The sequence below is a fragment of the Pleurodeles waltl genome, chromosome 10 (genome assembly GCF_031143425.1).
Source record: "Pleurodeles waltl isolate 20211129_DDA chromosome 10, aPleWal1.hap1.20221129, whole genome shotgun sequence".
NCBI classification, from domain to species: Eukaryota; Metazoa; Chordata; class Amphibia; order Caudata; family Salamandridae; genus Pleurodeles; species Pleurodeles waltl.
Window position 1 is genome coordinate 896,170,840 of NC_090449.1, and position 15,487 is coordinate 896,186,326.

A 15,487-nucleotide genomic window follows, 5' to 3' on the forward strand; every position below is an offset into this window, starting at 1 on the left:
TGTACTGGATTTAAGTGTGGTCTATCAAAATACTAGCTCACCACAGAGCTAGACTTCGCAATGTGATCAGTAGAACCCAGGTGTTAAATATCCCCTGGCTAAAGTACATACAAGATTGGATAAATAATCTAGCCTTGAGAGAGCCATGGGAGATTCTAACCTCCATTACCCCTAGTACACGCCTAATTGTAAAAAAAATATTTTAGAAGATGTCCTGAACAGAAGAGTGAACACTCCATCTTGGGGGAGTTTAACGGACACTTTTATAAATATGAAGGTTGATTTTTATTTTGAGGAATTCCTAGATTTGTTTTTATCACCTCTATCTAGGAAATTGCACATCCAGTTAAGGCAGGGTACACTTCCTCTGGCCTCTCTCACAATATATTGGTTAAACCTAAAGTTTAACCAAGGTACATGCTCTGCTTGTAATTTAGGTCAAGAAAATGTTGAACCCATTCTTTCTTTTTTTGACCTGTGTATAGCTATCTGCAGTTAAAATGTATTAAATGCTTATCGTTGTCATTTTGGCTTAAGCAGTATTGGGAGTCCTTGAGGGTTGTAGAGCAAATACAATCCCAATGATTGTGATCCATGACTTCAGCTTTTTCTATACTGCATGGTTGGTAAGAATAAACCCCTTGGAGGCACATATTTACAACCCCCTGCTCAACCATGGAGTCACCTTTTTGGACGCTCCGGCAGCACAGACTGTGATCCATATCTATGAAGCCATGCAAAACCACTTTGCTTGGCTTTTTCTGGCCTCATAGATACTGGAGTAAGGCAAGGAAGCACAAGTCACTGCTTGCCTTAATCTGCACCAGGGGGGCGTTAAATGAGCGTTGCATTGTGTTTTTCCACACAACTTCCATGGGTTTTGATGCATTCCCTGATTTTACAAGGACATAAACCTGGGAATATGTCAAAATCTTCCACCTCCCCAGGGCAGGCGTAATGAGAAGATATATTTTATTTCTTGTTGTTGTTTCTTCTTTCTATGTGTGCTACATTCTGCAGCACAAAGAGAAGTGATGATTTCTTTTTGAAAAGCAAGGAGGACCTTGCACTGTGATAGAGATTGGGAATGTCAGCATTGGATGTTTTTTTAATTCATTTTAATCTAGTATTTCCCACCTGTCTTTTATCTGTATTGAATTCTATGTTGCTGATGAATCTGTGAAATTCAAACTGGCAAATTAATAAATATACTGGGATCAAACTTACATTTGCTTTAAATAATATTAAACTTTTTTTTCGTAATTAATATCTATTGCAGTGGTGTAGCATTAGTCCCTACAGCCTCTGCAGTTGCGGGGGGAGGCAAGATCCATCATGCCCAGGGTGTAACAAAAGCCGGTTAAACCTGAATATTTCTAAGATATATAAGGCTAAGGGGCCCCTCATCACATTCTGCAGCGGGCTCTATCATTTTGTGTTACACCACTAATATACTGCAGAAGCATGAATAAGTATCCAGTCTCTACCTTTACGTTTGCTTGATAGATTTTTAACCTTTTTAAGCAAGTATTGTCTTATAATTATTTGGGGAGACTTCAATGTGTCATTTGAACCATGTGTGCTGGTAACAGATTTAGCAAAGGATGAGGATTCCTATTGGGGCATCCTGGAATTAACTGCACCTCTGAAGACAGAACTTAACAGGTCAGCACTGCTACTTGTTGAGCTCACAATATTATATGGTCTATGGGCTTACAACGGCCATTTCCCCTCAGAGAGGCACATATAGTTGCAATATTATTTTTTACTTCTTGATGTATGCCTAAGGCAAGAAATGGTTGACATGATGGTCACATGAAAGTGGCCATAACCCTGGGTCCTCCATTTAACTGTATCTTTGATTGATGATTTATCATACACTGGGAACTCTGGAGGCAATGAATAAGTTATCACTAACAATAGAAGGTATGTAAAGTGGGTGGATATAGATGGCACCCCAATGGTCATTATATCATTCTATGAACTTGTAATTTACCTCTACCATGCTTGTGTAGGCACAATAACCTGAAATAACGTTTTTGAAAGATATCAGAACAGGGACAGTAGTAGTTTGATTGTGACTGTTGGACAACTAAGAGCCTATTGGTTACTGCTATTAAGCAGGGGAGGGGGCAAAGGTAAATAGGAACTAACAGGAAAGGCTTACAAAAAAATTTCAAAGGAGCAATGTTCACATACATACAAAAATATGTTGAAACATTTTGGTTCACAATAAATGCAGTGGGGGCATAAGAATGCTATGAGATAAGAAGTTCCTATCCCGTGAAAAGAATGGGTTGTGCATCTTAAAGCTCTTTATAGTGATTATTTAGAAGCGGACACTCATAATGCTCAAATAGAATTTCTTTATGGCCAGCAAAAGAACACTTTTACCTTTGCTATTACTTTGACATGTTCTGAAATGTTATCAGTTGTTACCTTATTTAAATGCCCTCTCAAATACCATAGGAACAGGCGGTCTGGTACCAAACTCATGGAAGAGTGCAAAAATAGTACTACCAATTTTTATACAAGGATGTTGTAATATACCTGGCAACTAGCAATCAATCAGTTTGATTGATAATATGCAGTAGATATTCTTCAAGCCTGTTCTCAATAGGCTCATAACCTGGATTAGTGAAAACGAGATTTTGAATTCATACTAGGCCAGATTTAGACCAAAGACAAGTATGGTTGAATAGATCTTTTGCTTCATTTTGGACTAAATGAAGGACTGTGGACATTGGCCTGAGCACCTTATATGTTGCTTCTTCGATTTACAGGCAGCTTTTAACATGGTCATGGGCCCAGAGTTAAACTATGGAGGGTACCTGCAGAGATAGAAGTTTCTTCAGACTTGTTGGATTTTGTAAGAAGGATTTACACAGACAATTATGCTCTGGTCCGGCAAAATCAATCAATCAATGAATCAATCATGACATTTGTAAAGCACAGCGATATCACCCCTAAGGGTATTAGGGTGCTGAGGGTGCCATGCCTCTGTCAAAAATCCACGTCTTGAGTCTCCTTTTGAAGTCTGCCAGGGAGGGAGCTTTTCAGAGGAGTGGGAGCAGGCTATTGCTGGACTTGGCTGCTGTGTAGGAGAAGGAGCTGCCTCTGTTGCAGCTGCAATGGATGCAGGGGGTTTGTGAGAGGTTTGGCAAGGTGGAGCTTAGTTGTCTTGCTAGGACGTAGAAGTGGTTGATGTGGCATGAATAGGTTGTGGAGATCTTTGTATGCAAGTGTAAGGATTTTAAATTGGCATCTCTTCTGGATGGGGAGCCAGTGGAGGTTCCTGAGGTGTGGGGTGATGCGTCAGTGCTTGGGGAGGTTGAGGATGAGCCTGCCTGCAGTGCTCTGAAGAGTCTGGAGTTTTAAGCAGCTGGGAGGACACTTGAGTGTAGAGAGCATTGCCATACTTGAGGTGGCTGATGACCAGGGCATGCATGACTGCCTTTTTGGTATATGTAGGGATCCATATGAAGACTCAGCGGATCATATGGAAGATGTAGAAGAAGAAGGAGGCGACTTAGTTTACTTGTAGATTCATGGATAGTTGGCAGTCTAGGATGATGTTGAGGCTTCATGCGGGGTCTGATGGAGATCGCATTGGTCGGAATTCTGCTGCCCGCCAGTTGTGGTCCCATATGGAGGTGTTCTTTACAAAGATCAGGAATTCTGTTTTGTTGGTGTTTAGTTTGAGTGAACTGTTTTTGATCCATGTTTCTACGTTGGTCATGGCATTGCGGAAGTTGGATTTGGCGCTGTGGGGGGTCTTCGATGAGTGAGATTATTGGAGTATTGTCATAGAAGGAGACTATATTGAATCCTTACGATCTGACTATGTCTGTGAAGGAGGTCATGTAGTTGTTGAAGAGGGTTGGGCTGAGAGAGGATCCCGGGGTACACCACAGGTGATTTATTTTGGGTGTAGAAGTGAAGGAAAGAAGGTGGATGCTCTGCATGAGGCCTGAGAGAAAAGAGGTGACCCACTTAAGGGAATTCCATTGAATGCCTATGTTGTGGAGTCTGTTGAGGAGAGTGTTGTTGGAGAGTGTATTGAACACTGCAGAGAGGTCAAGAAAGATCAGAGATTCTGGCTCTCCTTGGTCAAGGAGGGTCCTGATATCGTCTGTGGTGTCAATCAGTGCAATCTTCGTGTTTTGGTTGGCCTTAAATCCTGATTGTGAGGTGTCGAGAAGGTGGTTTCATTCAAGGTATTCGGTCAGCTGTAGGATGATGGCTTTCTCAAGCACATTGGCCGAGAAGTGAAATAGGGAGCTCAGTCTGTAGTTTTTGATGTTGCTGGGGTCATCAGAGGGTTTCTTTAGGATGGGACTGACTTCTGCATGCTTCCATTCGTCCGGGAAGGTTGACGTGGAGATGGATGTGTTGAGGATAGGGGTTGGTTCCTTGCTAATAGCAATGGCTCTGAGGTTGAAAATCCATTGTGCTTTTTTTGCTGTCTTGATATGGTGGTGGTAGTTGTTGAAGGTTGCCTTGTAGGTGACTCTGTTGGAGGGGACGTTGGTCACGTGCATTGTTTCTCAAGTTGGTGGAAGTCACATGTGGAGATTTGAAGTGTACCATCTCACTGGCTTGGCTGTATTGTTGGGTTTAGTTGGTTTCATTGGGGCGACTCTGTTGGAACATTTGGTGGTCCGAGAGGAGAGGTTTTTGACAGCCTAGTTGGGATGGAGGTATTCCATGGGCTTGGGTTTAGTGGTGCCTATGGCCTGTGCCCATCGGGTCTTAGTTACCTTGTCACAGCTTAGGTGGGGGTGCTAAGGTGCTTTGAGGTGGTGTTCTGGGAAATGGAGATGGTGAAGCAGATGATAACGTGGTCGGTCCTGGTGAATTCAGTCACATGGGTGAAAATGATCTGTTGCTAGAAGTGAAGATGGCATCCAGTGTGTATCCGGCTTTGTGCCTGGGTTTGGTGAAAAGTTGGGTGAGGCCAATGTTGCTGAGGTTCTTCATGAGGGAAGTGGAGTTGGTGTCGCTGGGATTGTTAAGCTGGAAATTGAGATTGTCCAATAGGAAGCACTGAAGGGAGTCAATGGTGAGGTAGGCAGTGAGGTTGGCAATGGAGTTGCAGAAGGCTGGGCGTGGTCCTGGTCGCCTGTATGCGAGGCTGCCTCACCCCCTGGTGTTAGTATCAGTCTGCAGTTAGATCATCGTCGGTGATGGTGCATTGGATGGTTTCCTTGAAGATGATGGCGATGCTCCCGCCATGTTTGTTGGTGCGATCTCGGTGTACTATGTTATAGCCATCAGGGGTAGCAGTGGCAATGTCTGGGTCTGAGGAGAATGATTGCCATGTTTCATAGATGAAGGCGATGTTCGGGTCGTTGGTGGTGATGGTGTCCCAGATTTACATGGTGTGTTTACATAAGGAGCAGGCTTTCAGCAGGATGAAGTGGAGTTGTGCTTGGTTGTTTGTAGTCTTCTGTGTAGGTGCAGTGCAGGTGTTAGTGAGTACAGGTGGGTCCGTGTTCCAGAAGAAACAACAAACTGTCCAAAAGGATAGATGTTAGAAGGGCTGATTTTAGCTTTTACCCATATCCTCTTCATTAGTTTACTCTCTGATGATGATTCTTTATTAATATGTAGATCCCAGAAAGGGCTTCAAATTTTGGTACAGAGGTTTGCCACTTTTAGTAGCAATGATGTCTTGCAGATTAACACACCGAAGACTAAATTTAATCCCCATAGAAATTTCAGAACTAAAACGAGGCTGAGAGCGATCTTTTTGGAGAAAGTGATGGTGTTCGATTATGTTGACATCACACTTTCCGAATCTCAAACATGGCCTGCGCAAATTTAGAAAAGCACATTGATACTGAAACATAGAGGATATGCAATAGTCAGGTTTGCAAAGCACACAACAACTTTCACTGTGTTTTTGTCTCTCAAGATTATAGAGCAAAGGCAGTTAATTCTGCCATGTATGGTTCATATTTATGGTGGCATAGTGCTGCAGAGTCCCTCGGGAAAACCCAAAAATTATTTTGTGAGATACTGGTTCAAACTTCCCCATAACTCCCCACTAACTCCCGCTATTGCCATTGTGATTAGACTGGGACTTAAAAACAATAGATAGAGATGCTAATTTAAGGCACATTTTATATTGGTTTCAAATCTTGTGAGTAAAGAGATAGAACCATATAGGCAGCGGCTGTATGACGTCATTTCAAAACCACAAGAGCTCAAGATACTTTGGCTGATGCACATAAAAATAGTTTAGAAAATCTTGGGTTGAGTGAGTCTTCGACTTCATCTATTACATCCAGAGCCTACAACATTGTGAAAGAGAGGTTCTGGTACTTGGTCTCTGAGAAACAACAGACCTCCCTACCACTAGGCAGATAGACTAATTGTTTTCTATCTCAGAAATGTGACTATATATTCAAAGCATTTTTGGATTATATGAATTCTTCCTCATCCAGAACTTGGTACATAAAGTTTAGATTTGGCATCCTTCTCATAGTATCCTTTATGTGTATGTTGATGCCCTCTGAATTTCAGTGTACCCTGTGTCTTGTTTTTCACCAATTTCAGAAAACAGAGGGACATGTTTTAAGGTTTTTTTGCATGGACTATACAAGACCAAGATCTAGATGGGTTAAGCCACTTTGCCTGGTGCTGGGATTTAGGAACTACCAAGATGCTATAAGAACATGTATGTGTGATCAAGTCTGTGTGCGGCTTTATTCCATCTCAAATTTTCTACATGCGGCTTGGCAAACAAGAGCCAAAGTATTACAGTTATGATAATAATTAAATATTGAACTCAATGTATAGATACTAAATTGATAATTTTGAAAATGATTTTACTCAGCAAATTGAATGTCATTTTATATTGAATGTAAATATGTGATTTTATATGTGTCATGTATGGCTCATTCTTTGATGCTTTTCCTGTCACTTGTGTGTTTTACTACTGATATTATCCATTGAGTGTGCCACTGCTGGAGTCAGGGAATGATGCCCCTCTTGGAGATACTGGAACGCCTCTACCTTTAGGGTAGAGATGCAAGCAGGCAGTCAGTATTGTGGCCCTTTATGAGTAAAATATCCTAACTGCAGCCTTCTCATCTCACTCAGACATGAACTGTATATGCTATTTGTAACCAGTTTCTGAACATTTCCCCCAGACCAATGAATGCAGCCTGGAAGAATGGACACAACTTTTAGCTGAAGTCAAAGAAACCATGGTACAGTGTTGCTGAATTAATATTGTATTAACTGCTATATTTTTGGATGTGTTTGAGGGTAATCTTCTACTGCCAATAAAGGAACATAATTTCAGTGTATTGTAATATTGAAATAGTACATCAATGAAAGTTTTACAGTCTTTGATCTTTTAAAGTCGACTCAGTAATGACAGCTTTGTATTTATTGTTTTAGCTATTCACAACATACAGCATATAACATATGCAATTTTCCAATACTGGCTTATTTTCAATGTTTATGGTTATAAGAATATTTTGCATTGTTTTATTATTTCCAGAAAGACACTGGATGTGTGGTTGATCACCTTCTGTTAGGCGGAAATCCAACAGTGGTAAGTTCTTAATTTTTAGCTTGTTCTGTTGTCTGATTCCAGAATTACCGTTCACATCTTATCCCTGATTCAGAGATATGTTCCTAATCCAAATTGTCTGTCTTCAGTAACATCTCCCCTGAGCACCTCAGGACAATACTTAGTGGCTATCTCTGGGGATGTCTCACATCAGTACAGTTCTTGTTGTCTGTCTCTGGTTATGCCTCCCCTGAGAGTCTCAGAACAATACTTGAATGTTTGTCTCCAACAAGGACCTTAGTTCAGGACTTAGTGGGCATATTTGAAGGGGGGTGGGATACTCTTGAAGATTTTATCATCACTCCAGTGTAGCTCTTTGATAACACTAATGAGGCAGTACCAGCTATGTGCAGATGAAAAGCCTATCTCCCTACCCCAAAAAGTTTAACCCCAGGGTTAGGTCAGCTACAACATTACTCTAGCTTTACCTCCGGGCATAACCTGATGTAATGGAGTGGGTATGATATACCAAGCAAAGTAAATGTTTACTCACACATCCTGATGAAAATGGCACAACAATCAAGCACTTTGTGCAAATATTGGCCTCATTTTAGATTTTGGTGGTTGGGTTATTCTGTCACAGCGGTGACGGATATGCCTTCAACCGAAATATAAATCCCATTTATGTCCTTGAGTTTTATCTTTCGGCAGATGGGATATCCGTCACCCTTGTGATGGAGTAACCCATCCTATGAAATCTAAACCAGGACCATTGTCTGATTTTTTTCTTTTGAGCCTAGTACTGGGTAAAGTGACTATAAGGAAACTGAACATGTGCTTGATGTTCCTGGAGGTTTTTCGCCTGTCTACCAAGATGGTTTCCAGTGAAAATAGCAATGTGTTGATTGTCATTAGACTTTCTTAAATCTTCTGAACTCTTTCAAATAGTTCAGCAGGATCAGTATGTCATATTGTTGTGGTCAGTGCTTAGGATCATTTAGATTTTTTGAGTGGAGGGTCTCTATGAAAGACGCCAGGCTGATACGTCTCCCTGTTTTTCATGTTAGTAAAAGCCAACATTTTGTCCATCATATTTTTTGCCATGGTCATAAGGTGAGCCCTAGCAGTGCTAAATGAAGATAGCTAACTGATCTGTTAAAAAGTTAAACCGCAGAAGTATTTTCCCACTTACACAGTGGTAAATGGGTGTTTGACACTGGAAATTTAAAAGAGTGTTCCGCCTTTCGCTGGAAATGTAGCAGAATGTGCTGATGTAGCTAAGCTAAACAACAAAACATAGCACAGTGGCATAACCCAAATCCAAATTGGCAACACAACTGACACATAAAGGGATCAGAACAATACAACAGTCAAAGGTGAATACAACACAGTAAAACACATCAAAAATACAATGTCATGCTAGAGGAACAAAACACAGCAGCACAAACAACAAAATAACAAATCATCATCATTAGAACATGCAGCACAACAGATATGTACAAATATTCTTCTCACACAGTACCAGCAATAGAAATGTGTTTTATAAGACAGGGATAAAAGGTGTTTGCACCAAGAACTTCCAGAAATATTTTCACGGACATTTAATAGACCAGGCCAGAAATGCTTTGTGATGCATCCCTATGTGTTTCATTTGTGAGTCTAATGCACTTTTAATCTTTTTGGATTTGAGGACAATCCAGGCTCAAATCATTAACAGTTTGTCTGTTTTCTTCTAGGAGAAAATTGCAGCCAAAGTTGGAAAGGCTCTGCAACAACTTCGTGACCCTGTCAGAAATCTTCTGGTAATGCTAATTCAGTTGGGGTGAATTTGTGTTATATGCCTTTTTCAATGTATTGTGTGACACACTCACATAAACACACCATTTCAGGAGTCTTTGAAATACAAGGTCCATCTTAAGCAAACAATATACAAACAAAGTTAAAGAGAAGGCAGGCCCCGTCCCTGGAAACCCATTGTAAAGGCACAGATTGTTGACTCATAATATAAATATATATAGTATATGTCTAAGGTTTCTCCAGAATGAGCACGCATGGGCTGTCTACAGGACCACCTCCCTCATCACTAACCTTTTAACTTCCTAATAAAGATATATCTCCACTAAATACCAGTGCAAACATGCTAGCATTCTCGACTGTACTGTGTAAGCGAAGAAAGGCTCCCTTAAAATACCACGGTGTTCCTTGAAAATGAAACCATAAGGGTTTTGAAGTCTCATTAGAAGTCACTCAAAAATATAATACCATTAACACATTGAAAATGGAAGACATCCATAGCTCCATATTAAGGAATGCTATCAGTTCAAATACATGGCCAGATTTAGAGTTTGGCGGATGAGTTACTCTGCCACAAACCTGAGGGATATCCTGTCCACTGTGTTACAATGTCCATAGGATATAATGGAATCGTAATACAGCAGAATCCTTCACGTTTGTTACGGAGTAACCCCATCTGCCAAACTGTATACCCTATGTCCTTGTCCAGACATATGTCCATACAATTGCTCCTCATAATCTCTCTCAAGATGAAAATTCAACCCCACTGAAGTCTCTTTCACTCATCCATCATGCCAGGTAATAACCCTTATCCTTCAAGTTTTCTTCATTTGGAGTCAGCAGATTTATTGTTTTGGGGTGAAACCTTCTAAAACTGTATTTTTCACACTGATAGATACATGGTGCACATGCATGACTTTGTCTTGAGGCCTTAGTGATATGCCGTGCCTCACAAATCAGCAAAAAATTAAAATGGAGTAAGTAAGCCTATGCAATTTTCCCAGAGGTGGCTGATCCTTGCAACTTTGTCCACACTAAAAAAATGGTTACTAATACAGGGTATTCTGAACCCGTTGACATGCTTGATACCATTCATGACCAAGAATCAGAACCTATGCTGATCTACATATGGTGACTCTGTATTTAGAGTGGCATAGTGAACAATAATATGGTGAACTGGAATGAGCCCCAACATAATTACCAGTGGCTGAGTTTAAATCAAACATACTACTTCTTATTTTTTCGTTTCTCCCATTTAAATGTCCGACCATTTTCAGTTTTTAAAAAGTGCTTATATTTTCTGCTTGAAATAGGGCTACACAAACTAAAAAGATTTATAAGATGGAATATGACCCACCCTGTGTGTGCGCAGAAATCCTTTCCATTTCTCAGAGTTAGACAATATTAATTTCAGTGTAATTGGAGAAGTAAATGGAGAACCACAAATGGAAGATAAAATGAGGTCTGCCTGAACTGATTTATGTGGAGGTGGCCACCAAGGTGATGCCAGTCTTTGCCAACCTCCCTCAGATTTCACTTTTAAGCTATGGTTGTTGTAAGAAATTGCCTCTTTTGACCTGGCAGACCCCCATTTTATGCGTGGAGAATGATGTGATTTCAAACTGTGAGTGCCCTGGGCACCTGCTAAACAGATTCCCAAGGCCAGATTTCTTTTCCCAACATTGGACTATGATTGACACTTCAGCCACCTTTGTAAGTCCCTTGTGAATGGTACACCTAGTACCTAGTACATGGGTCCTGAAGAGGGCCCCCCACAGAGCTGCACCACCAATTGTGCCACTCTGAGAGGCCCCACACCAGTCTTATACAGACTGCAATTGCAAGTGTATAACAATGTGTAACCAAAGTTGCAGACTTGACGTGGCACTCACCAAGAGTGCCATGCCCAATAACAATGCATGCAATATAGGTAACTCACCCCTCTGGCAGGCCTTGCAGCTCTAAAGGCAGGGTGCACTATAAAGCATGTGAGGGCATATGTGTGCATGAGCAAATATGTCCCTACTGTGTCTTTGCTAATTCTTAGACATAGTAAGTGTACAGGGAAGCCATAGCAAAAATCATGTGCAGGACACTGGTCATTACAAGTTCCCCAGCTACATGATGGCATCTCTGAACCCTGGGTTTTTTGGTATCAAACAACTCAGAATAATAAACCCACACTGATGTCAGTGTTGGATTTATTATAAAATGTACCCTGAGGGCACCTTAGAGGTGCCTCCTGCAAAACCTAACAGCCCTGGCATGGTTGCTGACTGGCCCTAACTAGTCTGCCACAACCAGACATGATTTCGGACTCCTGGGATGAAAGGTTTTTGCTCTCAGGAACCAGAACACAAAGCCTTTCATGGGAGGAGGTGTTGCACCTCCTCTCCCAAGCAGGCACTCAGGCATTTTGCGGCAGCGGGCAGCTTTAAAGGCGATGCTGCATTTGAAATCTGATATCTGCCTCTGCTGCTAGTAGTAGGTGGCCACCCAATGGTTTTACCCCCACTATAGCTTGGAAAATCAGCTGGGACCATAGCCAGAATATGAGGAGTAGCCATCCTCAGCCTGCACCACCCCTCAGGTGTGGCAGGTGAGGTGACCACTCCATTTCATTTTCCTCCATTTTGGATATCAGGAAAATATCAAATAAGGGTTATGGATGTGACCCCCTCTCACAGGAAGTAGTCACTTAGTGGGTGTAGCAACCCTATGGTAGGTGGCCCATTGGCCACTACTAGGTACTCCCCCTAACACACCCTAAATACATTATTTAGAGTGCATCCTTGGAGCAAGACCTCATATTTGCTGGACAGAAAGAAGACCAGTACAATGAGGATCCAACGCACAAGAACTGAAGCCCTGCTGCACAAAAAAAGACACCAAACCCTGCTTGCTGCTCCAAGGACTCGACTATTGCCACTGAGGTTTCGCCAGGAAAGCGGAGGGACTCTACAAAACCCCAGAGCACCTCCAGCCTTCTAAAAATCACCAAGAACCTGGCACTCAGTGAAACTTTCACTCCATGCACCCAGCAGGTAAGGAAATCACAAATTCCGGTAAAGTGGCCATCTTCTGACCAATGACTCAGAGCCAGCAGCCAAGCCAAATTCCGTACAACAGCCCTTGAGGGCAAGATCTGCCATTATGCCAAGTTTGGTGGCACTGTAACTATCCAGGGCTGTGGCATACCACTATCCGTGGTACCAGACCCCCACCATTGAACACCCAGAAGCAAAGTCCCCTCTAAACTCCCAAAAGCCCAGACGCAAGCACCCGTTGAGGGACTTCAGGACACCCAAGAACCAACCCCAAAGTGTCCCTGCTGACCTGCAGTCCACCCTCCAAGTGACCTGCTCCTGACTCCAAGGACTCCAAGATTCACGACTCATAGCTGACCTATCTGCACTGCATCTGTCTTCCCTGGCCTTTGCATCAACAAACCAGCTGTGCTGTAGGGGTCCTTAACCCCTTGTGATCTCCAGCCTCCAAGGGGCTCCACTAGACTTATCTTTAAGTCCATCTTTGCAGTGGCCGCCATCTCCTTTGGGCGCCATCTCTAAGACCGTTAGCCAGCTGCTGCTTCTGTTTGAAACGGGAACTGCCGGATGTTCTCTGGCTGGCCCTTTGGACAATTTGATGACCTCAACCTAAAACTAGAAGGTGATTTTTGTGAGAGCATTGCCTGATTTTCTATGCATTTTTAAAGTTGTTCCCATTGATTCCTATTGAGCTTAATTGAGCACAGAAATGCAACATTTTCTAAACTTTGAAAAATCATAACTAAAAAAGTACTTACCTTATATTGGTGTCCTTGGTCTTGAAATATTTTTAAAAACCTGTATCATTTTTTAAAATTGGCCTCAAGTTATTCTTCCGAGTGTGATACTGTACAACAAATGCTTAGCACATCTCCTGGATTATCCTAACTGCTCACTCACACTACATCTAAAACAGAGCATTAGGTGGTCTGCTTTTTTGTCTCTGGATGCCAAAGTGGGGTTGCAAGGACTCTCTGCACATGTCATGTCTTTTTTGTATGCTATATAGAGAGCCGGCCTCCTACAATTGTGATGTACTAGATGCCTTGATAAAGCAATGCATCTGAAGCCTGAGCAAGAACCTCTTGGAAGTTCTTGACAAGTTTTGACCAACCTGAATTGATACTATAAGGAAGTTTGAGTCCACAACTTCTCTTGGCCCTTTGGTTGATGGAACAGCCTGAATAGGTGTGTGGAGTCCACAATAATGGCCACCTCAGTAGAGGTCGGACAATATGGCATGCTACACCTGGAGACTTAGTGTGGCGGGTAGGAGACTATAAAGGCTGAAGTGACTACTTTATACTTGCCGCATTAGTACAATGCTAGCAATGACTCCTGTCTTGTCCCAACATTTCTATTGTCTTTCTTATGCTCCTGCAACGGAAGAGTAAGCGCATGCCTTCCAAATGTGTCACATTGGGTTACGTCTTAATTGTTCTCTCCACTAGATTTTATCTTTTCACATTATGGCTTCTTATACATAGCTCTGGTGTGTTGCCGGACCACAGTTAAGTTATATGAGTGCACTTTTATGATTCTGAAGGGGAGAAACTGGGAGGCAAAGTCATTGCAAACAGACATGCTAGCAGCGAGGTTAATGTGTTTGCGTAGGTTATAAATATAGCAATTTCATGGTATTCATGTTTTCCAGTCCTTTATAGATGGTCCCACTGACACAGCAATACATTTCCACAGTGATACACACCACCCACTCTAGTTACCAGCATCAGCATGCAAAGAGCTGTTCCATGGTTCTATGAAGGTGTAGATGGACCCATGGCAACACAAATTGCTGGAACAGCCCTTGTATTGAACTTCGGCAGCGATGGTTCTACTGACCAGCTTGTGCCTCATCTTTTAAGGCCTGGCATTAGCCAAAACCTTTCAAGTTTATCAAATTTATGTGCATAAATAATGAAGCTTTTGTACAAAGTTGGAGTATAAATTGATGAGGGTGACTACCCACCTCAAACAAAAATTCACAATCCTTGCCAGGATGACCTGCTGGAGTCACTACATAAACCTAAGCCTAGCCCGGTGGGAACATTGTAATATGACCGGGGGGAGGTAGCCTGTATGATGGCTGCCTCCTCCCCACAGCTTTGGCGGTCGGAGCTGTAATGAGGCCCTTAGTCTATCAAATGTAAGTCAGAAATCTTTAGTGGGGCAAGACAGCAGGATATGGCCAAAAGGGGCTCCACAATGTCAGATTGCTGTTGGACGAGGTCCCAGTGAAGTGTTGACTTTTGGCTGGAAAGTTCTGAGCAGTTGTTCAGACTTAGTTTCTTTTCTTTGGACTTGGATTCCTCCAGCAGGGTAAGGCTGTAGGCTGTTGCCGAAGAGGGCCCCGCAATGCCAGATACATTCCAATCGAGGTCCTGCTGAATCAGATTAGAGGTCAGCTTTATAACCCTAAAAGACCACATATTTGTCCTGGGTACACAAGACAGCATGTCCAGCCCTTCATTAAACTTTTCAGGTAACAGACAGCAGGTTTAGACCCTTGTATTTCCACAGGTATAGTAGTGCCTGGCAACATCTCCGTCCAGCAGTGCCTGGCAACAGTCTTTTGGTAGGGTGATTCCTGGCCCCGCCCCTAATGAATAGGGCAAACGTTCACATGGGTAAGCAACATTTCCTGTCTGCCCTCCTGCAGACAATCCCACAGTGCCCCTCTCTGCATAAATTCAAGATGGTGAAACCCTTCTCCCCTTGTGCAGAGCCTGTGTGCCCACCACATTGGTGTGGCAATGGCATTGAACAAAACCTCCTCTGTTATCACTCTAAACCAGTTCTGAAGACAGCTCCCCTCCCCATGTGATTGGAGCCTGCCTTGCTGGGGGAGCCAAGAAGCACCCTGCCCAAGTTCCAGCTATTCGTTGCCTGTGATAGAGTGGGTATTTTTAGAGTTTATCAAGTTCCTGGCCACAGCCTACTGGCTATTCTGTTGAGGAAACAACATCTCCCATACCCAAGGCTTTTGCCTCTGCTCTGAGGACAGTTTCCCCACATCATCAAAAGGGTATTCAACTGCTAGGTGACAGATGGAGCTCATGCAGACTTACTCCCAGAGATATTAGGCAGGGTAAAATGTAACTTTCTAAAAGTACCTTTACCT

At 42.5% G+C, this 15,487-nt stretch overlaps 1 protein-coding gene across 1 annotated transcript in view; it reads left to right on the forward strand.

Annotated features, from left to right (window-relative positions):
* Positions 1 to 15,487, forward strand: part of LOC138260829 (ranaspumin-like) — a 62,112-nt gene that overhangs the window by 12,415 nt on the left and 34,210 nt on the right. Inside the window, exons 4-6 of the mRNA XM_069209254.1 lie at positions 7,158 to 7,217; positions 7,514 to 7,567; positions 9,262 to 9,327. Of these exons, the coding sequence (XP_069065355.1) occupies positions 7,158 to 7,217; positions 7,514 to 7,567; positions 9,262 to 9,327 (180 nt within the window). The remainder of the gene's footprint in view (positions 1 to 7,157; positions 7,218 to 7,513; positions 7,568 to 9,261; positions 9,328 to 15,487) is intronic.